The 24,487-nt window shown below is 41.7% G+C and overlaps 2 protein-coding genes across 5 annotated transcripts in view; one reads left to right on the top strand and one right to left on the bottom strand.

The window, feature by feature from the left end:
- fbxl7 (F-box and leucine-rich repeat protein 7) overlaps positions 1-24,487 on the top strand; it is a 133,320-nt gene continuing 108,833 nt past the window's right edge. Inside the window, exon 1 of the mRNA XM_036966595.1 lies at positions 1-51. The gene's annotated coding sequence lies outside the window, so the exon portion shown is untranslated. The remainder of the gene's footprint in view (positions 52-24,487) is intronic.
- LOC110509119 (ras-related protein Ral-A) lies at positions 44-23,106 on the bottom strand. 4 transcript variants are annotated; one of them, XM_036966597.1, is made up of 5 exons: positions 22,950-23,106; positions 9,118-9,394; positions 8,453-8,661; positions 7,442-7,616; positions 44-3,072 (listed from the first exon to the last, which is right to left on the bottom strand). In XM_036966597.1, the coding sequence occupies exons 2-5, from the start codon at positions 9,229-9,231 to the stop codon at positions 2,950-2,952; spliced, it is 621 nt and encodes a 206-aa protein (XP_036822492.1). In that variant the 5' UTR covers positions 9,232-9,394; positions 22,950-23,106; the 3' UTR covers positions 44-2,949. The 4 variants fall into 4 exon arrangements, with proteins under 4 accessions (XP_036822492.1, XP_036822493.1, XP_036822494.1 ...); XM_036966598.1 differs by lacking the exon at positions 22,950-23,106 and adding an exon at positions 22,722-22,918; XM_036966599.1 differs by lacking the exon at positions 22,950-23,106 and adding an exon at positions 22,780-22,918.

Below are 24,487 nucleotides of genomic sequence, written 5' to 3'. Positions count from 1 at the left end.
AGCTGTTCATCTTGTAAGGTTGTCCCAAGAAAAAGACGAAACATTGACATTGTAAGTTATTTAATTTCCCCTTTTCCTTAATTTTCCAGTCAATTTACACTATTCCACATGTTATGAGTTGAAAGGACCTCTGCTACCAGCGGCCAGCATTAGGGCAGCGGGCGGCACAGACTTAATGATAGCGTCATTGCTCCTAGATATCAAGCCTCGTACAAACAGAACAATAGCATGGGATACCAGGGGGCGTGTTCATTAGGGCACACAATGGAAATGTTTTTCAACGAGAAACGGGTCTTTTCTTATTTGAGAAGTTCATAGTTCCTCACCAGTTTCATTCCATTCGGTGCCTAATGAACGAGACCCAGGTTACAATAATTGTCTTGGTAAAAAAAAGAAAAGTATTGGACCAGAGCCTAAGATATTATTTGCGGTGTGCGACTGTTAACTTCATTTAAAAAAAAAAAAAAAACGTTGTCAGTTCTCACATTTTCAAACAGGACGGAACCTTAAGCATAATGGGCCATTGGTGCAATAGTTTCCCATTTCAGTGCGTCTCCTCAAGTTCATTGGTACATTCCATCCAAGGACTGGAGTAAACACCCATCTATATGACACCGCAGCACAGTTATTAACGTGGAAGATTCTCAACTAGGGATGTTCACGCCATCATTTTCTGAAATGCATTTTCCCGTGTTAACTGTCTTCATATCAAAAGTAGCTTATTTTGAAATTAAAAGGTGTCTATGTTAACTACTTAAGTGTGTGTATATTGTAAATGAGAGTACATGGAACAATCAGTCGGGGTTATTGGTCTGTATAGCCTTGCCTTGACTCTCAACGGCACGATAGACGTTTGTCTAGCAGCAAGGTTTTCGGGTTGTGAGAAAATCCCAATGCCTTAAGGCGTCTGCATAGTACGTTCAGTTTTGTCATCGCAGAACTCGGCGAGGGGGGGGGGGGGTTGTGCACAAACGGCAGAAAAAAACCCATGCCGAAAAACAAAACAAAAAGGTTATTTATCAGACTATACAGAGGACCTCTGTGATATAAGGTATGTTTTATTTTTACCTTAACTAGGCAAGTCAGTTGAGAACAAATTCTTATTTTCAATGACGGCCTAGGAACAGTGGGTTAACTGCCTGTTCAGGTGCAGGACGACAGATTTCGGTTCCGGTTACTAGTCCAACGCTCTAACCACTAGGCTACCCTGCCTATAGTTAAAGGGATACAGATGTGCCTCGGGATAGAAACCTAAATTACATTTTCCAATTGCATTTTCTACACACTGATAGTTGTGTTATGGAATACTCTGAGGTGTATGATGATACGTACAATTTCATTTAGATGGATCTTTTAAGGGGCCGGGTTGAGCTTTAAGTCCATAATCCACGGGATAGAAACTGCAATCAATGGAATGATTCCCATTTTCTGTTATATGGAGGGGCCTGCACATTCCCCCTGATATTTTATAGCAGGATCTAAACAAGTGGAATATGGACTCGGCCGTTACAGAATGTACTGGTGTCTTAAATGGTAATGTACTGAAGTAGCCAGTCATAACCATTTTCCAGGACACCGATTTGTGCTTACAGGCCTAATTTTATCACCTAATTTATTAGGGAGTCATTGGAAATTCCTCCTTTCTATTTTCAGTCTTGATTACCTAGGCCAGGCTGAAAGACAAAACAAGACACTGCCAATTTTCTAAAAACAACCTCCTTTGCTTATTAATGTAACTATGGTCACCAAAAGACTATCCTCTTAAATGAAGGCGACTATATCGGCCTGGTTTCCCAGACACCGATTAAGCTTAGTGCTGGACAATAAAGCAGGCTCAGTGTGAACTGAAAACCCATTTTTAGTGGCTAAGGATTCACATGTCCAGGAAAACAGCCTATTGTGTAATCTTTAGTACAATCCCCTCAACCACTGGCCTGTATAGTATAAGCCCCTCAACCATTGGCCTGTTAAGTATAAGCCCCTCTACCATTGGCCTGTATAGCACGATCCAAAGTGTCACATTTCACAGCAGACTAACCAGATGGCAGAGAGACATTCCAGTGCAAGAGAGTTTAAGTTTGACTGTGGGATCCCATTCAATATCTTTCAATTAAACACCCTTAGGTTTCATGTCTATTCTGTGTGAAGTGGAGTATCCTGGAGTGACATTGAATGTAGCAGCATTTGAAATTAGCCATGAGATATAATAAATGTGCCCTTTTTTTAGTAGACTCTTTTATCCATAGTGACTTGGTCATGCGTGCGTATGGGTGGTCCCGGGAACAAATCGAACCCACTACACTGGCGTAATAAGCGCCACGCTCTACCAACTGAGCTATACAAAATGGGACTATAGTGATTTACTATCACACTGCAAACATTGCGTGAGCGTTCCGATAGCATCTTTTGTTTGTGACTGCTACACCAGTGGCATACCTCAGATGTCAGAGCCAGCCACTCGTTTTAAGTTTTCCTAAATTGACTATATCTCAGAACGATAATTTAAGAGGGGTCATTACTGTTCTTGGGATAAAATATTACAATTGAAAGTAAATGTAAAGTCTTGTCATTTGTGGCCTCAAATTCCTTTTTTGGTTTCAGTTGTAGTCTTACCATTTTAGTGTTTACTATAATTGGATGACAAACTCCCCTTTAGTGAACTCATCTTTAAAAATAATAATAATAAATAAAAAATACAGGATTTTCTCTCCCTTGGCCATGGCTTCTGAGAGGGAAACCTGGGTAATGTTCATTACAGAACGCAACAGATATTTTAACTTCTTGCAACAGAAAGCTAAAATGAGCAATTGTTATTAGACAAGTCCAGGTAGTCCCTCCCTGTTTCAGTCCATTTTCTTCCATTTGGTACCAAATGAACACGACCCAGAGGAATGGGCAAGGTGGAGGAGGGCTCGGGAAGGAAGCCGATGAACAGAACGCCTCATGCCACTATAAAATACAGCATCGCTCTCTGATTCTCTTGGCCAGGCTCTTCCTCTTCTTCTTTCCGTTCTTCTCTTTGCCATCCTCCATTTTTCTGGCTCTGATCTCACGCATCAGGTCAAAAAATACCTGCAAGGAAGAGAATTTTCTTGGTCACTGATTATTTTGTATTTCTCTCTGCTGGGGGGGGGGGGGGGGTCGCCAAATACTGAATATAGCTTCATGAACAGATACAAAAACAGGCCTAGTTATGATGCTGTAAAATCCTTTCTGTGCAGAAGTTTATAGACAGCATTAACATTTCTTTGGTAGTTTGCCTCCCTCCTATACTCATTTATATGACCTCACCCACCACATATCACAAACAATTGTTATGGCCAAATTAACTAGCGTTTCCTACACTGTAAGCAGTCTAAGGACAAGGTTTGACAGCAATCCATAACCCCCCCCCCCCCCCGTACTGTTTTCAAATGCTAACGTTACGAAACTGAAACCAAAGCATGGATTGCTGTCATTATCCCTTCAATTAAAATCATTGACCTATTACAGGTCTATCTCACGGTCGTTGGATTGCATTGCTAAGAACAATCATGAGTTGTCAAACCACACCCCACTAATTAGCTGATTGATCCAACAGCGAATCCACAAATACAGGTGATCACGGCCACTTGACTATCCGCATGGACATTTAGGTGGAGAGGGTCAGGTGAGTGTTCTATTGAGGATCTTGTATTTGTCAGTAAGCTACTGACAAATAGAAGTTACTTCTTTTTTTTTGGTCATGTGCACAAGTACAGTGAAATGCCTCTTGCTAGCTATTTCCCTACAATGCAGTAATATCAGGAGTACTTTAAAGTAAAAAAAGGAACACTAGAGTAATTACACTATATACAGGGTCAGTTAATACCATACTATATACAGGGTCAGTTAATACCATACTATATACAGGGTCAGTTAATACCATACTATATACAGGGTCAGTTAATACCATACTATATACAGGGTCAGTTAATACCATACTATATACAGGGTCAGTTAATACCATACTATATACAGGGTCAGTTAATACCATACTATATACAGGGTCAGTTAATACCATACTATATACAGGGTCAGTTAATACCATACTATATACAGGGTCAGTTAATACCATACTATATACAGGGTCAGTTAATACCATACTATATACAGGGTACAGGGTCAGTTAATACCATACTATATACAGGGTCAGTTAATACCATACTATATACAGAGTCAGTTAATACCATACTATATACAGGGTACAGGGTCAGTTAATACCATACTATATACAGGGTCAGTTAATACCATACTATATACAGGGTCAGTTAATACCATACTATATACAGAGTCAGTTAATACCATACTATATACAGGGTCAGTTAATACCATACTATATACAGGGTCAGTTAATACCATACTATATACAGGGTCAGTTAATACCATACTATATACAGGGTCAGTTAATACCATACTATATACAGGGTCAGTTAATACCATACTATATACAGGGTCAGTTAATACCATACTATATACAGGGTCAGTTAATACCATACTATATACAGGGTCAGTTAATACCATACTATATACAGGGTCAGTTAATACCATACTATATACAGGGTCAGTTAATACCATACTATATACAGGGTACAGGGTCAGTTAAAACCATACTATATACAGGGTCAGTTAATACCATACTATATACAGGGTCAGTTAATACCATACTATATACAGGGTCAGTTAATACCACACTATATACAGGGTCAGTTAATACCACACTATATACAGGGTCAGTTAATACCATACTATATACAGGGTCAGTTAATACCATATTATATACAGAGTCAGTTAATACCATACTATATACAGGGTACAGGGTCAGTTAATACCATACTATATACAGGGTCAGTTAATACCATACTATATACAGGGTACAGGGTCAGTTAATACCATACTATATACAGGGTCAGTTAATACCATACTATATACAGGGTCAGTTAATACCATACTATATACAGGGTCAGTTAATACCATACTATATACAGGGTCAGTTAATACCATACTATATACAGGGTCAGTCAATACCATACTATATACAGGGTACAGGGTCAGTTAATACCATACTATATACAGGGTCAGTTAATACCACACTATATACAGGGTCAGTTAATACCACACTATATACAGGGTCAGTTAATACCATACTATTACAGGGTCAGTTAATACCACACTATATACAGGGTCAGTTAATACCACACTATATACAGGGTCAGTTAATACCACACTATATACAGGGTCAGTTAATACCACACTATATACAGGGTCAGTTAATACCATACTATATACAGGGTCAGTTAATACCATACTATATACAGGGTACAGGGTCAGTTAATACCATACTATATACAGGGTACAGGGTCAGTTAATACCATTCTATATACAGGGTCAGTTAATACCACACTATATACAGGGTCAATTAATACCATACTATGTACAGGGTCAGTTAAATACCACACTATATACAGGGTCAGTTAATACCACACTATATACAGGGTCAGTTAATACCACACTATATACAGGGTCAGTTAATACCATATTATATACAGGGTCAGTTAATACCACATTATATACAGGGTCAGTTAATACCACACTATATACAGGGTCAGTTAATACCATACTATATACAGGGTCAGTTAATACCATACTATATACAGGGTACAGGGTCAGTTAATACCATACTATATACAGGGTACAGGGTCAGTTAATACCATACTATATACAGGGTACAGGGTCAGTTAATACCATTCTATATACAGGGTCAGTTAATACCACACTATATACAGGGTCAGTTAATACCACACTATATACAGGGTCAGTTAATACCATATTATATACAGGGTCAGTTAATACCACATTATATACAGGGTCAGTTAATACCACACTATATACAGGGTCAGTTAATACCATAATATATACAGGGTCAGTTAATACCATACTATATACAGGGTCAGTTAATACCATACTATATACAGGGTCAGTTAATACCATACTATATACAGGGTCAGTTAATACCACACTATACAGGGTCAGTTAATACCACACTATATACAGGGTCAGTTAATACCATACTATATACAGGGTCAGTTAATACCATGCTATATACAGGGTCAGTTAATACCATACTATGTACAGGGTACAGGGTCAGTTAATACCACACTATATATACCTGGGTGTCTGGTTAGACTGTAAACTCTCCTTCCAGACTCCCATTAAGCATCTCCAATCCAACTGACCATCCTACCGATCCTTGACTTTGGTGATGTCATCTATAAAATAGCCTCCAACACTCTACTCAACCAACTGGATGCCGTCTATCACAGTGCCATCCGTTTTGTCACCAAAGCCCCATACAGTACCCACCATTGCGACCTGTACGCTCTCGTTGGTTGGCCCTCGCTTCATACTCGTCGCCAAACCCACTGGCTCCAGGTCATCTACAAGTCTCTGCTAGGTAAAGCCCCGCCTTATCTCAGCTCACTGGTCACCATAGCAGCACCCACCTGTAGCACACGCTCCAACAGGTATATCTCACTGGTCACCCCCAAAGCCAATTCCTCCTTTGGTCGTCTTTCCTTCCAGTTCTCTGCTGCCAATGACTGGAACGAACTACAAAAATCTCTGAAGCTGGAAACTCACATCTCCCTCACTAGCTTTATGCACCAGCTGTCAGAGCAGCTCACAGATCACTGCACCTGAATATAGCCCATCTATCTACCTACCTCATCCCCATACTGTATTTATTTATCTTGCTCCTTTGCAGTTGCAAATGAGAACTTGTTCTCAACTAGCCTACCTGGTTAAATAAAGGTGATATTTTTTTGTATATTTAAAAGATAAATAAACAGGGTCAGTTAATACCATACTATATACAGGGTCAGTTAATACCATACTATATACAGGGTCAGTTAATACCATACTATATACAGGGTCAGTTCCAGTACCATATTAACAATGTGCAGGGTTACTGGAGTGATGGAGGTAGATATGTAGGGGTAAGGTGACTAGGCATCATGATATATGATAAACAGCAGTGTGTGTGTGTGGAGGCAGTATGAATGTGTAGAGGTCTGAGAGTGCATAATCAGTCAATTAAATAGAAAAACCATTAGGCCAAGTCCTGGAATGAAATGGCTTTTTTGGCCTGGAATGAAGGGGCTTTTTTGGCCTGGAATGAAGGGGCTTTTTTGGCCTGGAATGAAGGGGCTTTTTTTGGCCTGGAATAGGCTTTGTGCCTGGAAAACCAAATAAAATACAATTTTATTGGTCACATACACACATGGTTGCAGATGTTAATGCCGGTGTAGCGAAATGCTTGTGCTTCTAGTTCCAACCGTGCAGTAATATCTAACAAGTCATCTAACAATTTCACAACCCCCCTTGTATGTAAAATAAATAAATAATTAAATAAAAGCCCCATCACCTTGTCAACATTTGCACGGGTCTTGGCGGAGGTCTCCACGTAGCTGACGCCCCACTGCTCGGCCCGGGCCTTGGCCTCCTCGCCGCTCACCTGCCTCCGCTCCTCCAGGTCTGACTTATTACCCACCAGGAGGAAGGGAACATTCTCATCCTCCTTCACTCGCAGGATTTGTTCTCTGAAGAGGAAAGAGGGAGATCATGTCATCCTATAGATCTCTGGAGAGGAAAGAGGGAGGTCATGTCATCCTATAGATCTCTGGAGAGGAAAGAGGGAGGTCATGTCATCCTATAGATCTCTGGAGAGGAAAGAGGGAGGTCATGTCATCCTATAGATCTCTGGAGAGGAGAGGGGTCATCATCCTATAGATCTCTGGAGAGGAGAGGGGTCATATCATCCTATAGATCTCTGGAGAGGAGAGGGGTCATATCATCCTATAGATCTCTGGAGAGGAGAGGGGGAGGTCATGTCATCCTATAGATCTCTGGAGAGGAAAGAGGGAGGTCATGTCATCCTATAGATCTCTGGAGAGGAGAGGGGTCATCATCCTATAGATCTCTGGAGAGGAGAGGGGTCATGTCATCCTATAGATCTCTGGAGAGGAAAGAGGGAGGTCATGTCATCCTATAGATCCTCTGGAGAGGAAAGAGGGAGGTCATGTCATCCTATAGATCTCTGGAGAGGAAAGAGGGAGGTCATGTCATCCTATAGATCTCTGGAGAGGAGAGGGGTCATCATCCTATAGATCTCTGGAGAGGAGAGGGGTCATATCATCCTATAGATCTCTGGAGAGGAGAGGGGTCATATCATCCTATAGATCTCTGGAGAGGAGAGGGGTCATATCATCCTATAGATCTCTGGAGAGGAGAGGGGTCATATCATCCTATAGATCTCTGGAGAGGAGAGGGGTCATATCATCCTATAGATCTCTGGAGAGCGAATGGAACTCATTCCTGAATTGACCTACCCCAAAACCTGGTCTCTCCTTTTCATTTCAAAGCCCACCCTTATTACCTGAAGTCAACGGTGGCGGCGAACGACTCGGCCTCGGTGATGGAGAAGACGCAGAGGAAGCCCTCACCGCTGCGGAAGTAGTTGTCTCGGATGGCGGCATAGTCCTCCTGGCCCGCTGTGTCCAAGATGTCGATCTGCACCTCCTCTCCGTCCAATACCACCTTCTTCCTGTAGCTGTCCGCCTTGGTGGGCTCGTAGTCCTCCACAAACTGATGGAGAGAAGTAGGAGAAAAATATGGGACATATTGAGGAAGAGTTTCTTTAGAAGTCCAGGTTTACGTCATAGCAAAATGTTTTGAAGATTAAACCACAATGTAATTTTGGCCCAAGCAGACCATCACCTGACAGAATTGAGGAAGAGAAAAGTCCTTTTGAGAGTGGACGATGGGGCCTTAGTGGGGAGTTTCCACAATTGATATCAGTGACCAGGAGTGTCCATTTTCATGGACATCTTGGCCCCGTTTTTGAATATTCTTAAAAAAAAAAGCATTCTTCTTTCCTTGAAGTAATCACTGATCTGACTGGCTTTGTGTATGCAAGATTTCCATTGCATTGATTTCACTGGTTATGTCGTGTCAGAACAGTGAATTTATTTCAAGGAAGGAAACAACACGATGATTATTGTAACAGGTGTGTGGAGACCGTTGATGACATCAGTGGCTCACCTCGTCATACATGAACTGTAGGGTGAGGGCCGACTTGCCCACTCCTCCGCTCCCCACCATGATCACCTTGTGGAGGGCCAGAGAGTTCTGCCCCTTGGGCTTGTTGGTCGTCATGACTGCTCACACACAGACTCACTCACAGGGAGGGGAAAGAAGAGAGGGAGAGGAGGAGGAGGAGGAGGGGGAGAGGGGAGACGGAACCGAGGCAAAAGGTTGGTTTGAAAGTCAGGGAATCGGGAGAGGGTGGTAATGTCTCAGCATTAAGGTCCAACAGTCCCTGTGAAGAAGACAATGAAATAAATAAATGGCACTGTTCAAAGTAGTAATCTTTAAGCTTTAAAACTTTCCCATCATATAAAAAATAAATCCCCAGACATACAGTAGGCCAATGTTGGCATAGATCATTTAGATTACCTGAACTTTAGAAAACAAAAGTTTTTAATTCACCCAGTGTTTCATTCATGTCCATCTAGCATTTTAAGATGCTACTCTTAACATTGACGTAGCATTTAGTCCGTGTCGAACACCTTTTCACACGACCACACGTGCATTCTAAAATCAGACGGTTGATGGTTGCTCAGTTCAAGGTAGGAAAAGGAAAAGTATTGTCTTGTGAAGTCTAGGCCTACCTGTAACAATTTTTTTTATTTTTAAATGGACGATAAGCCCTATTTCATTTGAGGATCTGTCATAAAAGATGTAAAAAGAGGCTCGTCGTTATTTACAACAACAACAACAAGCAGCTGCAAGGTCCTCTGCCTCCAAAAACTGGTCAATGTGTCCTGAGGCCAAACCAGTTCTCCTAGCCATTGATAGGCTTAAAGGGTTGGTATTGTTTATATGCAGTTGTTGGGTTTGTTTTAAGCAAACACTGTTTAAGTGCTACATCAGGACACAATAACTCTTTTCTAAAGCCAGAGAGTAGGCGGGAGAGAGCACAACAACACCCCCTTTTGTCTCAGCAGCTGGCCATTCCCTCATTAAATTTCACATGAGTCAGAAGTGTAGTTTTAGGGAGGGGGGGGGGGGGATGTTTTTTCATTGTCAATCATTCAATTTTGCCCATATTCTTGAATGTTAAGATCACAAAATAAACCTAATCTGCTAATAATTCATTTAAATATTGTGATTGTAGAAAAATAGGTAAATTATTTCAAAAATATAGGTTTGTTATTTCTACATGTTTGAGTCTTAGGTTCAGACTGGAGTTTTCTTTTATAATGTCAATACTAGCTACAGTGGTTAGCAAGCTCGAAGGAAGTCTTTATTTATTTTACTAGGCAAGTCAGTTAAGAACAAATTCTTATTTACATTAATCGCCTACCCCAACCAAACCCTAACCCGGATGACGCTGGACCAATTGTGCGCCGCCCTATGGTACTCCCAATCATTGTGATACAGCCTGGAATCGAACCAGGGTCTGTAGTGATGTGTCTAGCACTGAGATGCAGTGCCTTAGACCGCTGTGCCACTTGGGAGCCCCAATACTTATCAGTGGGGATAAGGGGATTGGGGATTGGGGATTGCTAGCTATGATCCCATAACCTATATTGCCTATGAAGCGTGACTGTCTCATGACATTTAACCGTGGATGTACGGAGAAAATGCCCTCTGTCTCTTGTCACCCCTGTTGACTCCCACATGTGGGGAGTTTGTGCTCTCCGATATGCTAAGTCAAGTGGTCGGCCAATGACGATCATTGTGATTCTACAAGTAGAAAACAATAGATTCATCGCTACCGGGTCGGGCACGCAGCAGGTACCGCTTTTGTTCAGGCAAGAGAAGGAAACGGCCTCCCAACTGCGACAAGTACTTATCGGCAACGAGACTCTGGGGAATGTTTTAACGCTTGAGGGTTTAGCGGCACCTTCTAACAATACAGTACAAGCGATTTAGGCTAGGCTTATATAGTATAGCGTAGTGTGGTATAGTAGTAGCTTGTAGTATCAGGTCACTGTCGACGGCAGCAGACCACGACCGGGTGGTCCAGCCTGGGGACTGGCATAACAGATGCCATGACATCACCCCATGTGGGTGATGGGTCCAAGTTCGGAGGCTCACATTTAGGACAAAAGGCCTACATTAGAATCTAAAGTACAGGATAAGTGTGACAATGGGCTGATTGATACCCTGGCAGTGGAAATGTCAGCCATCACATTATCTAGCCCTAGGCTGTGTTTCTGGTGGTGGGGCCAATGGCCAATTGATCAACCATAAGTCCTTTAATAATCCTAGTCAATACAATATCTACTAAAGACTTAAGCATACTGATATTGGTTGATCAAAAACCCTCTTAACCTGGGTAAGGGTTTAGTCACCTCAAACGAGGCCATAACGGTATTTTTAAGCTGCACTATACAGAAATCGTTCCTCCATTTCCTGGTTGCTAAAATATCAAATATTTAGCCTGATTTCAGTTTGTGACAAAACAAGCAGGTACAGTGCCTTTGGAAAGTATTCAGACCCTTTGACATTTTCCACATTTGTTAGGTTACGTCCTCAGTAATCTACACACAATACCCTATAACAACGAAGCGAAAAAAGGTTTTTAGATATTTTTTGCTAATGTATTAAAAATATATATACATTATTTACATAAGTATTCAGACCCTTTGCTATGAGAGTCGAAATTGAGCTCAGGTGCATCCTGTTTCCATTGATCATCCTTGAGATGTTTCTACAACTTGGGAGTCCACCTGTGGTAATTCAATTGATTGGACATGATTTGAAAAGACACACACCTGTCTATATAAGGTCCCACATGTCAGAGCAAAAACCAAGCCATGAGGTCGAAGGATTTGTCCGTAGAGCTCCGAGACAGGATTGTGTCAAGGCACCGATCTGGGGAAGGGCACCAAAACATTTATGCAGCTTTGAAGGTCCCCAAGAACACAGTGGCCTCCATCATTCTTAAATGGTAGAAGTTTAGAACCAAATGAGCAATCGGGGGAGAAGGGCCTTGGTCAGGGAGTTGACCAAAAACTTGATGGTCACTCTGACAGAGCTCAAGAGTTCCTCTGTTGAGATGGGTGAGCTTTCGAGAAGGACAACCATCACTGTAGCACTACACCAATCAGGCCTTTATGGTAGAATAGGCAGACAAAAGCCACTCTTCAGTAAAAGACACATGACAGCCCGCTTGGAGTTTAGACACCTCAAGACTCTCAGACCATGGGAAACAAGATTCTCTGGTCTGATGAAACCAAGATTGAACTCTTTCGCCTGAATGCCAAGCGTCACGTCTGGAGGAAACCTGGCACCATCCCTACGGTGAAGTATGGTAGTGGCATGGACTGGGAGACTAGTCAGGATCGAGGCAAAGTTGAACGGAGCAAAGTATAGAGAGATCCTTGATGAAAACCTGCTCCAGAGCGCTCAGGACCTCAGACTGGGGCAAAGGTTCACCTTCCAACAGAACAACGACCCTAAGCACACAGCCAAGACAAGTCTCTAAATGTCCTTGAGTGGCCCAGCCAGAGCCCGGACTTGAACCCGATCTCTGGAGAGACCTGAAAATAGCTGTGTGTCATACCCAAGAAGACTCGAAGCTGTAATTTCTGCCAAAGGTGCCTCAACTTTGTACTGAGTATAAACTAAAATCATACAAACCTGTTTTTGCTTTGTCATTATGGGGTGTGTAGATTTGATGGGGGGAAAAAAACAATTTAATCCATTTTAGAATAAGGCTGTAACGTAACAATGTGGAAAAAGTCAAGGGGTCTGAATATTTTCCGAAGGCACTGTATAGTGTAGAGAATCATCGTACCAGTTAAACTGCTGTGAAATATATTTATCCACAACCAAAAATACTGTATTTTCAGCTGTTCTGAAGTCGGCGTACAAAACCGGATGTAAGACGCAAAAAAACAGAAACTTAAGAACGGGAAGCATAGAAATAACGTGAATAGATCAGTTCATACTGCTTCTTAGACCTGCTTTCAATGAGTGACAGATCTATATCTTACATTTCTATGTGAATCTGGACAAGTCGGACAAAAAGTTACATATTCATGTTCGGTACGAAACGGCTGAAAACGTTCCCGAAACTGTAAAGTATTGGGCTATCTGTACATTTTAAGAAACGGATCGATTTCTGTTGCAAAACATTTTTGCCTAAATGAAATGACCCTGAACATTATTACAAAACAATGATAAAAGGCCATTTGGATCAACTGTGAAAAACTAGAGAGGTAGGCCTATTTCTTGAACTGGACCGAGTGGAACTAGGGTGTCAAATCACTAGCTCTAACATCATCGATGGAATTCCAGAATTTCCCTGAGTTTTTAAAGCTGGCCCTCGAAATATGCAAGGGAGTGCCAATATTGGCAATGCATGCTACACCGGTCTGCCTTTTTTAATAGCTAATCAAATGAAGAGAACAGCCTAGACAGTTATGTCATCTGCTCACCATGTCCGTAATAGACATTGGTCTATACAGCAGTGAGGGGAATGTCAAGCAGGAGGACAGGATCTGTGGTAGCTCCCACCATAGAATAGCAATAGTTGAATCAGGAGTTGGAATCTAGCAAGTACGTGGAAACGCAAGGGGTACAGAGGGAGGTCTCAAGGATCAGTTTAGGAGAAGGAAGAGGAAGTAGTATTCTTTCCTTGCTATCTGCTGGAAAATCAGAGCTCACTTTATTAGCTTTATACATCAGCCATTAAAGTTGTCCCTACACACTGATCCTGGGTCAATTTACCATTCACCCCCCCCCCCCCCCCCCCCCTAAAGGTTTACTGGGGAAGCTGATCCTAGATCTGCACCTAGTTGAATCCTCACAACGGAGAGGTGAGAAATAGGGATTCCTTTGATCACGAACCCTGAGGGCAGTGCATGGATCTCTGTCGGGCTGGATGATATATCGTGTATACCTGTATGGATTTTTACAATAGTCAATAGCGATAGTTTTGATTCAATGTTAAAATGTTCTACTTCACTGTCAGTTTTGTCCTAGTTTGGTTGAGTATAAAACCCATCAAAATGGAGAAAGCCCATTTAAAATTAAAATACATCATTTTTCTGCTATTCAAGAGTCACGCATTACTCAGAAAATGTAATTCTAATCGTTCATTATTCAGAAACATACAATACCTTCATACCGCCCCCCCCCCAAAAAAATAAATAAAATGGATATATTTTTGCCCATATCGCTCATCCCTACCCTGAGGGCAGTGAGTGTATCTCCGTCTGAACAACACTGCCAAACCCATATGGCAAACAAGCTCAACCAACTGACAGTCTGTCATTTGCCTATGTAACCTATATGCCAATGACATTTGTGTGATGTAAATTGGGTGGTGTCTCCACTCCCCAGCCCTTGTGAAGGCTCCCGAGTGGCGCAGTGGTCTAAAGAACTGCATCTCGGTGCGAGAGGTGTCACTACAGACCCTGGTTCGATTCCAGGCTGTATCACAACCGGCCGTGATTGGGAGTCCCATAGGGCGGTGCACAATTGGTCCAGTGGCGTCCGGGTTAGGGTTTGGCTGGGGTAGGCCGTCATTGAAAATCAGAATTTGTTCTTAAGCGGCTTGCCTGGTTAAATAAAAGGTTGAATAAATATATATATATTTTTTTCAGTCTTCCCTTCCTCCTCTTACTAAAACTACATATTGTGTACTAATCGTACTACGTACTGTTTTGAACGTACTGTTTAGTAAACGTATGCAGTTATAAATAAAACATACTAGGCTCACGTATACTAAATGTGTTATCCAATTGCGTTGATTCATTCGTCCATTTTGCACCTCCCCAATTTATCTGATTTATTAGCAACGTCAAACACGAGTGGGTCCGAAAATATCTCTTCCTCAGTAGCATGCAGCAAATTCGTACTAGACGAATAGCCGAAATAAATGACATTCTGACATTTGAAGCATTACTACTGTTTCTTTTTATATTTCACATTGTATAAAACGTTCTTATTGTCACGTACACAATTAGTGAATTGAATGCAAATCAGAAGGCAAGTACTAGTACCTATTCCAACACGGACAATGGTTTTCCCCGTTGTGTGTTTAATAAATTGTAGGCCAAAAGAAACACTAGCACCTTCCCTTACTAGCACCAATTTTGCTGATGGCTACTTTGAGGAACATTTGACTTAGTATGACTGGGATGTGGTTGTCTTGCCTAGCTATCTTTAGTGCATTCATCTTAACTATAAGTCACTCTGGATAACAGCGTCTGCTAGGCTAAATGACCTAAAATGTTTATGGCAGCTGTGGCCTCCAAGCTTCACTGTAAATGGCAGCTGTGGCCTCCAAGCTTCACTGTAAATGGCAGCTGTGGCCTCCAAGCTTCACTGTCAATGGCAGCTGTGGCCTCCAAGCTTCACTGTCAATGGCAGCTGTGGCCTCCAAGCTTCACTGTCAATGGCAGCTGTGGCCTCCAAGCTTCACTGTCAATGGCAGCTGTGGCCTCCAAGCTTCACTGTAAATGGCAGCTGTGGCCTCCAAGCTTCACTGTCAATGGCAGCTGTGGCCTCCAAGCTTCACTGTCAATGGTAGCTGTGGCCTCCAAGCTTCACTGTAAATGGCAGCTGTGGCCTCCAAGCTTCACTGTCAATGGCAGCTGTGGCCTCCAAGCTTCACTGTCAATGGCAGCTGTGGCCTCCAAGCTTCACTGTCAATGGCAGCTGTGGCCTCCAAGCTTCACTGTAAATGGCAGCTGTGGCCTCCAAGCTTCACTGTCAATGGCAGCTGTGGCCTCCAAGCTTCACTGTCAATGGTAGCTGTGGCCTCCAAGCTTCACTGTCAATGGCAGCTGTGGCCTCCAAGCTTCACTGTCAATGGCAGCTGTGGCCTCCAAGCTTCACTGTCAATGGCAGCTGTGGCCTCCAAGCTTCACTGTAAATGGCAGCTGTGGCCTCCAAGCTTCACTGTAAATGGCAGCTGTGGCCTCCAAGCTTCACTGTAAAACACGTCTAGTACTGACTGACATTCTTATAATTCCACAAGGTTGTGCGGGTACTTCTGTGGGCATTGTTAACAGTGATGAAAAGTCCAGATGCCCATCTGTTTTGTTATTTGAATGACTGCCGGAAGTAGTTAGCTAGCGGTTGTGTTTTTAGAAAATAGTGTAGTGGCTAAACATCCTGTTAGAAGAACTATCCAACTTTGAATCCCAAATGGCACCATATTCCCTACATAGTGCCCTCATAGCCCATAGGGCTCTGGTCTAAAGTAGTGCACTATAGAGGGAATAGGGTGCCATAGGGCTCTGGTCAAAACTAGTGCACTATAGAGGGAATAGGGCTCTGGTCTAAAGTAGTGCAGTATATAAGGAATAGAGTCCCATTTAAGTTTCCATATTGGGAATAGGACTCTCCCTGGCCAATTGTTTCCCACATGGCCAACACACCCAAAACCATGGCCACCAAGTTTCGATTTGTTTTCATGCTAACTTGCAAATTATTCATTTATTACCCTTTTACCAGGTAAGTTGACTGAGAACACATTTCTCATTTACAGCAATGACCTGGGGAATAGTTACAGGGGAGAGATAAATGAGCCAATTGGACACTGGCCATGATTAGGTGGCCATGATGGTATGAGGGCCATGGATTCTTAAGTGATCAGAGTCAGGACACCTGTTTTAATGTCCCATTTGAAAGACAGCACAAGGCAATGTCCAGAGGAAAGAGTGCCTCCTACTGACACTCCAACACTTCCAGCAGCGTCTGGTCTCCCATCCAGGGACTGACCAGGACCGGCCCTGCTTAGCTTCAAAGGCCAGCCAGCAGTGGGATACAGGGTGGTATGCTGCTGGCAATCAGTTCAGTGATCAACTCAAATTCACACAGACAAGTGAAACACTACCTTGAAGACTATTAGGCCTTATGACTCCACAAATTAAATGTTCTGTAAAATTATTCTGAAACCAAATCTTTCTCTATACACAGACATTCTCCGAAATAAACCCCGGTCACCTCAAAACCTGTGCCCTGTCTTGACATCTCGTAGCCCCAGTATCAATGTAGGACTGTTCTAGGCTCTGTGGTGACATTTTTTAAAACGTTTTTGTTGTTGTTGTAATTACAAGGTGCACATGTGCTACTAAATGTAACATTTTTTGGAGTGCATAATGAATCGGACCACAATGGAAAAACACGGCAATCGGCATTTGAAACAATAAAGCACCTCTCCGCCACTGTTTCGGTAAAAGATTGAAGGATAGCGCTGGGGAAATGTAACCACTCAAATTCATAGAGCTATGGAATGCAAGGACTGACAATCCATGGTATCAACATACAGCAGGGTTGCCCAATAGGTGGTACGTGGGCCAAACTTTGCCTTCGGGTGAATCTATATGCTCGCCCCCAAAATGTTCTGAGCAAAAATACCATTTTCGTTTGGACACAAGACTCAAAATCACCAAGGTAAGGAGGTCAAAGTGATTTGCAGTGGCCATGTTTTTATTACTAATATCAGCCTTGTGTTTTGCGATGCGGAGTTTCAATGCTTGTTTAGTTGGACAAATATAAGCAGACCAGCAGATGCATTTGAGCATGTTTATACCATTTGTGGTGCTATAATTAATGAAGCTTTGGCTTTCTTTACCTGTTCTCGGGTGGTAAAACAGAGTTGGTATTGGTTGTGTTGTCAAAATATATAGCGCATTTGGAAAGTATTCAGACCCCTTGATTTTGTTACGTTACAGCCTTATTCCAAAATTGATAAAAATCCCCCAATCTCCACACAATACCCCATAATGACAAAGCAAAAACAGGTTTAGAATTTTTGGCAAATTATAAAAATAAGAAAAACAGATATCACATTTACATAAGTATTCAGACAATTTACTCAGTACTTTGTTGAAGCACCTTTGGCAGCGATTACAGCCTCGAGTCTTCTTGGGTATGACGCTACACGCTTGGCACACCTGTATTCAGAGAATTGTCCCAAAACCACTCCTGCGTTGTCTTAGCTTGTGTGCTTAGGGTCGTTGTCCTGTTGGAAGGTGAACCGTCGTCCCAGTCTGAGGTCCTGAGTGCTCTGGAGCAGGTTTTCATCAAGGATCTCTCTGTACTTTGCTCCTTTCATCTTTCCCTCGATCCTGACAAGTCTCCCAGTCCCTGCCGCTGAAAAACATCCCTACAGCATGATGCTGCCACCACCTTGCTTCACCGTAGGGATGGTGCCAGGTTTCCTCCAGATGTGACGCTTGGCATTCAGACCCAAGAGTTCAATCTTGGTTTCATCAGACCAGAGAATCTTGTTTTTCATGGTCGGAGTCTTTTAGGTGCCTTTTGGCAAACTCCAAGTGGGCGGTCATGTGCCTTTCTTTTTTTTTTGTGGCTTCTGTCTGGCAACTACCATAAAGGCCTGATTGGTGGAGTGCTGCAGAGATGGTTGTCCTTCTGGAAGGTTCTCCAATCTCCACAGAAAAACTCTGGAGCTTTGTCAGTGACCATCGGGTTCTTGTTCCACCTCCCCGACCAAGGCCCTTCTCCCCCGATTGCTCAATTTGGCTGGGCGGCCAGCCCGAAGAAGAGCCTTGGTGGTTCCAAAATTCTTCCATGTAAGAATGATTGAGGCCACTGTGTTCTTGGGGACCTTCAATGTTGCAAAAAAATATTGGTGCCCTTCCCAGATCTGTGCCTTGACACAATCCTGTCTCTGAGCTCTACGGACAATTCCTTCGACCTCATGGCTTGGTTTTTGCTGAAATGCACTGTCAACTGTGGGACCTTATATAGACCGGCATGTGCCTTTCCAAATCATGTCCAATCAATAGAATGTACCACAGCTGGACTCCAATCAAGTTGTAGAAACATCAAGCGGGGCGGCAGGGTAGCCTAGTGGTTAGCGTGTTGGACTAGTAACCGGAAGGTTGCGAGTTCAAACCCCCAAGCTGACAAGGTACAAATCTGTCGTTCTGCCCCTGAACAGGCAGTTAACCCATTGAAAATAATAATTTGTTCTTAACTGACTTGCCTGGTTAAATAAAGGATAAATAAATAAAAGGATGATCAATAACAGGATGCACCTGAGCTCAATTTGAAGTCTCGTAGCAAAGGTACAAGGTATCTTTTTTTAATATAAATTTGCAAAAATGTCTACCTGTTTTGTCATTATGGGGTATTGTGTGTATATTGATAAGGGGGGGGGAAAAGTCAAGGGGTCTGAATACTTTCCGAAGGCACTGTACACAGTGGCCACGTCGTGTGATCGAGGCGTTAGGATAACAAATGCGAGGGGGCAATATTGTTAAATCTCATAGATTTTCAGCAGGTATATATATCTCTCTGGTCACCCCCAAAACCAATTCTTCCTTTAGCCGCCTCTCCTTCCAGCTCTCTGCTGCCAATCAATGACTGGAACGAACTACAAAAATCTCTGAAAATTGAAAACACTTATCTTCCTCACTAGCTTTAAGCACCAGCTGTCAGAGCAGCTCACAGATTACTGCACATAGCCCATCTATAATTCAGTCCAAACAACTACCTCTCCCCCTACTGTATTTATTTATTTTGCTCCTTTGCTCCCCATTATTTATCTCTCTACTTTTGCACATTCTTCCACTGCAAATCTACCATTCCAGTATTTTACTTGCTATATTGTATTTACTTCACATCTATGGCCTTTTTTTGCCTTTACCTCCCTTATCTCACCTCATCTGCTCACATCGTATATAGACTTGTTTCTACTGTATTGTTGACTGTATGTTTGTTTTACTCCATGTGTAACTCTGTGTCGTTGTGTCGAACTGCTTTGCTTTATCTTGGCCAGGTCGCAATTGTAAACGAGAACTGGTTCTCAACTAGCTTGTTAAATAAAGGTGAAATAAATACAAAATAAAAATTTAATTTTGATGACTTGAGGATGTTCCAGTGTTTCAAAAACAATGGATTTGTCACGACTGGCACATTGCCGTTTTGTCTTGGTTTCTACTAGTGTCATTGAGTAGGCTTTTAACTTTCAGTCTCTCCCCAGGCCTGTTTGATCACACCGACAGCATCAGTGCATTTTGGTACACCAGAAATACATTCATTTTGCAATGTAAGGCTGCGTTTCAGAGGCAGTTGCAGTGCGTTCTGTGTGATGCATACGTTGGATGTATCAAACGTACGCATCAGACTGTATGTGTAGATGGCTTGACAGAAATGGTAGCAGGAGGTGAATTTTGAACTGTTGTTGTTGCATACATATCCAGATGATGCTGCGGAATGACGCTGTCTGTGTGATCAAGGCATAACACTTACTGTATCGGGTTGCAGGAAACTGGTGCGCAAAATCATGACCTTTTACACTTAACCTCTGTCTGTATTACAGTTACCTCAAAGTCTTAGGAATTGACCCACCGGTATGTTCTGCTTAAGGTGGTTACTGACTGTAAAAGTGTATTCCTACTCTGCAGCTTGCGGGAAGATGGTTGACTCCAATTTGTTTTCTTTATTTTTATAGATTGTAAGATCCAAGACGTCTATCCCCCCCCCAAATGTATACATGCTGTGAATTTGAGATTGGGGTCAGATAAGTTCATAAGAAATTAAATCTGAGAGAAGAGCGTCAGTACCGTTCTATACCATGAGGATGCAACTTTGCCAAAGCTTGCCATTCTGGAAATACATATCTTTTTTTTGTGTGAACATAATAAAACAGTCTCCTCTGCGTCCCATAAATAAATTAGCATCGTTAGGCGTGAATGCAGCTCTCATCACTCTGTCCCCAGAGTCTGTTGGTGGAAACTGCCCGCATATTGGAAGGCATTTGATGCGAGGGCTTTTCAGTGAGAGACAGAATAAAGAACTAGAATAAGGTAAGATACCCTCCGGTCTAGTGTTGAGAGAGCGCTCGTAGTCCTGCGTCATGCAGGATAATAGAGTAGAATGTCAAGTGTAACCAAGTTGCTTTCAGTGTCGCATCTCTAGTTATTGATGATCTTAAGCACGGCCCCGGTATCTCCTTAAAAAAAAAAAAGCTTGCAATGCTGGCACAATTTTAGAGATGAAAAACAAATCTATATACTAAGATAGGGGTTCAATAGGGGTTACTTTTACCTGACACACGGACGTAAAATATGTTTTTCCATGCTTTAGATTATTTTTCGGGAAGCCATAAATTGATTGTATCCCAATGGGCTCCCGAGTGGCGCAGCGGTCTAAGGCACTGCATCTCAGTGCCAAGAGGCGTCACTACAGTCCCTGGTTCGAATCACATCCGGCTGAGATTGGAAGTCCCATAGGGCGACGCATAACTGGCCCAGTGTTGTCTGGGTTAGGGTTTGGCAGGGGTAGGCCAGTCATTGTAAATAAGAATTTGTTCTTAACTGAATTGCCTGGTTAAATAAAATAAAATCAAGGTTGGAAATGATTGTGTTCGTCAAATACTATCTGTGTTATTTAGAGTCTACATTCGGGCTATATGAATCCTAGCTACTTTTGAAGCTCATCTCGTGAACAAGCTCTTCCTTTTGCTTTTCATTCTGTTCCACCACATATTTGCATTCTACAGAGGCTGCCTGGACAGCGAAGAAATCATGACAACAATTATTACATTGGTGATTTGTTACTCTCCGTAAGGGGCACAGGTGCTCCCAAATTTAAAAAAAAGTCCAGGTAGTGCAGCATACACTGTTCTCATTTTCACGACAAACGTTAAGTCATTCATGTCCATGCACCTAGCCAGGTTTCAAACACCTTATCCATTATAAACCTGCCTCTTCAGTCGAATGGGTTTTAATACAAAGGTAAGAGAAAACAAAAAGGTGAATCTTATTCCACATAACCAAGTAGCTTCGATCCCCACTTGCGAGACATTTCGCTTACCACCACAATTAAATCATAGGAAGAGCGCACAACATCTTTGTCCTGAGCTTCACATACAACAAGTGTCAAATCAACAGCCATTAGTAAACAAGTTGGCATCATGTAACTTATGCGCATATAAAGGAATGGGTGTGGTTGGTATGTTTACCCAGTGTAAGAGACGGACGTGTCTAGGAGATGAATATTTAAATACTGAACCGATAATCAAGCCTGTCAACCAGTTTGTTGGTGCATGCATTCAACAATATGGTTAGAAATCAATACATTACAAGTTGTTACTGACCATAATAAGCTAAAGCCTCAATGTTACACCGTGTCGTAATTTCATCAAATAGATTAGAAAATTAGCCATCGACAAGTGCATTTGCTTACTAGTTACTAGCTAGCCATGGGCTAGTTGTTCAGGCCGTTGTCGGTGACCACATCGCCAGCTAATAAAAGCATCCATTCATTGGCTACATTTGAATAGCTAGCTAGCTATTACCGTGGTTAACTAGTAATATACACCTAGTGTTATGCTTGCCATAATTTATAAACATTTTCAACAAACTGCTTTTATGTAGCTAGCTGACTAGTTAGTTATAGCGAGGCACCTGCTTACCAGAATGAAGGTGTCGTGTACCGTGTAAACAAACTCACTTGCTGCTCGGCTAACAACGTTAGCCGAAGTTAGCCGACGTTAGCCGAAATTAGCCGACGTTAGTTAGCTACTGTAACTAACTGGATTATAGTAGTTGGTCGCAAAACAAAATATCAGGTCAAACGACGACACTGTACGCACCCGTAGCTATTATGAGATATGCTACGTTTGTACCGTAAATATATATGTTTACCGGCTCTCAAGGCTCGTCCAAGTTAGTTTTGATTAAAGAAGAAAGAAAGAAAAAAAACCTCTGTCAAGTCCATCATTATTTATCAAGCTTGCTTAGACATTTCGCCCCCGCCGGTGATGGTGATGCTGAAGGCGTGCGTTGTTCAAGCTGTCCACAAATGTCGAATAAATCAAAATGCCAATAAATCTAAATCACATAGGCTTATAACTTTTTTTTTTCTCCGTTCACCTTATTGACTATGATCATTCGGGTATTTCTTCCAAATTGCTTCTAAAAAATAAATAATAATCCTTTGCTCCTACGCAGACAGGTGTTTTTCGTGGAATAAATGACTGTAGGCGAGGGGTGTGGCTATGGTTTGTGAACATCACTAAAATCATTCACCATCAAAGTTCCTCCACAAAATATGATGATGCCAGTATACATCGCATGTAGCTAGTGTTTATTCAAATATTTTATAGCCTATATTGTTGTAAACAACCGGGAAAAATAGACGAATGCTAGCTTCTTGCCTCTCCCAACCAATTATTTATATATAGACTATTCGACTGACGGGGCGACGCTTTGAAGCCACCGTGCCTCCATCTTGGCACTCACCACTTTAAATACTATTTTGGAAACAATAAATGCATTTGTCTACATTTTATTTTTTGCCACGTTTATTATATGACAGACACGCGATGCATACTTTTAAATGATATATGTGAGCTAAAAAAAAAAAAAAGTTTACTTTAAAATATAATTTTATAAAGTACTGTTACAAAGAATACTTCAATACATGCTATTTTGTCCCTTAAACATTTGAAATACTGTATATAGTGCCTTCTATATAGCTTTAAAAAAATGGAAGTCAGAGCCTAAAATGTTCCCTGTACCCTGCAATCACACCTGCAACCCTGTGACTAGTAAACACTCAATCTGTAGAATATCATTATTTTTTTTACGGAGGACAGACTGTTTCTTCTGGGGAGTGTCAATATCACCGACCAGAGAATTCAAAGCATCTCATTGGCCAATACATAGCATCAGCAATCCAGGGTTTATATACGTCATTGCTCCCAACAACTAATGATGAGTTCAACATTTTACATGTTAGTCATTTAGCAGACGCACGAGCGTTTATCCAGAGTGATTTACAATAGTGAGTGCATACATTGTCATACTGGTCATCCGTGGGAATCGTACCCACAACCCAATTGCAAGCACCATGCTCTACTTTTTATTTTTAATTAACAAATATCAACAAACAAAAGAGGAATAGTCACATGCAAACATACAAACTATTTACATTGCCAGGAATCCTAAACAAACAAATTATATTCATTAATCATACAACAAGTTTTAATTGGCTTTTTGTTTTTCATTTTAGTTAAAGTAGTTCCATATTGTTTAAAATCATTTATAAAGTGAAAAAAGTTAGGTTTTGAATTAGACCATTGCATTTGTGAATATGAACTGTACCTAGTATTATTAGCAGTTGAATTAAATATACTACATCTTTATGTCAGAATTTCTGAAATAAATCATCATATCAAAACCATTAAATAGTACAACCGGCCCTAAATAAAAAATGTAAACAAAATTCTGTATGTCAATCCAATAAATTCTACTATAAATACAGGCAAAAAACAAATGCAAAATGGTCTCCTTCATTCCACAGAAATCACATTTATTAGTCTAATATTCAGTGCACCATGCTCTACCAACCGAGCCACACAGGACTGTGGTGATGTCAGATGTTTTGCTATACAACATGATGTCATACG

Source organism: Oncorhynchus mykiss, chromosome 28 (assembly GCF_013265735.2).
Source record: "Oncorhynchus mykiss isolate Arlee chromosome 28, USDA_OmykA_1.1, whole genome shotgun sequence".
Classification (NCBI taxonomy): Eukaryota; Metazoa; Chordata; class Actinopteri; order Salmoniformes; family Salmonidae; genus Oncorhynchus; species Oncorhynchus mykiss.
This window is presented reverse-complemented; position numbering and strand designations above follow the sequence as displayed.

Bases quoted from the DNA above. Each gene is read 5' to 3' on its own strand.
- LOC110509119 (XM_036966597.1), bottom strand. From the start codon at position 9,231: ATGACGACCAACAAGCCCAAGGGGCAGAACTCTCTGGCCCTCCACAAG. The intron at 7,617-8,452 runs GTAATAAGGGTG...TTTCCTCTTCAG, and splicing joins GCCGCCACCGTTGACTTCAG to AGAACAAATCCTGCGAGTGA. The intron at 3,073-7,441 runs GTGATGGGGCTT...TCTTCCTTGCAG, and splicing joins CCCGTGCAAATGTTGACAAG to GTATTTTTTGACCTGATGCG.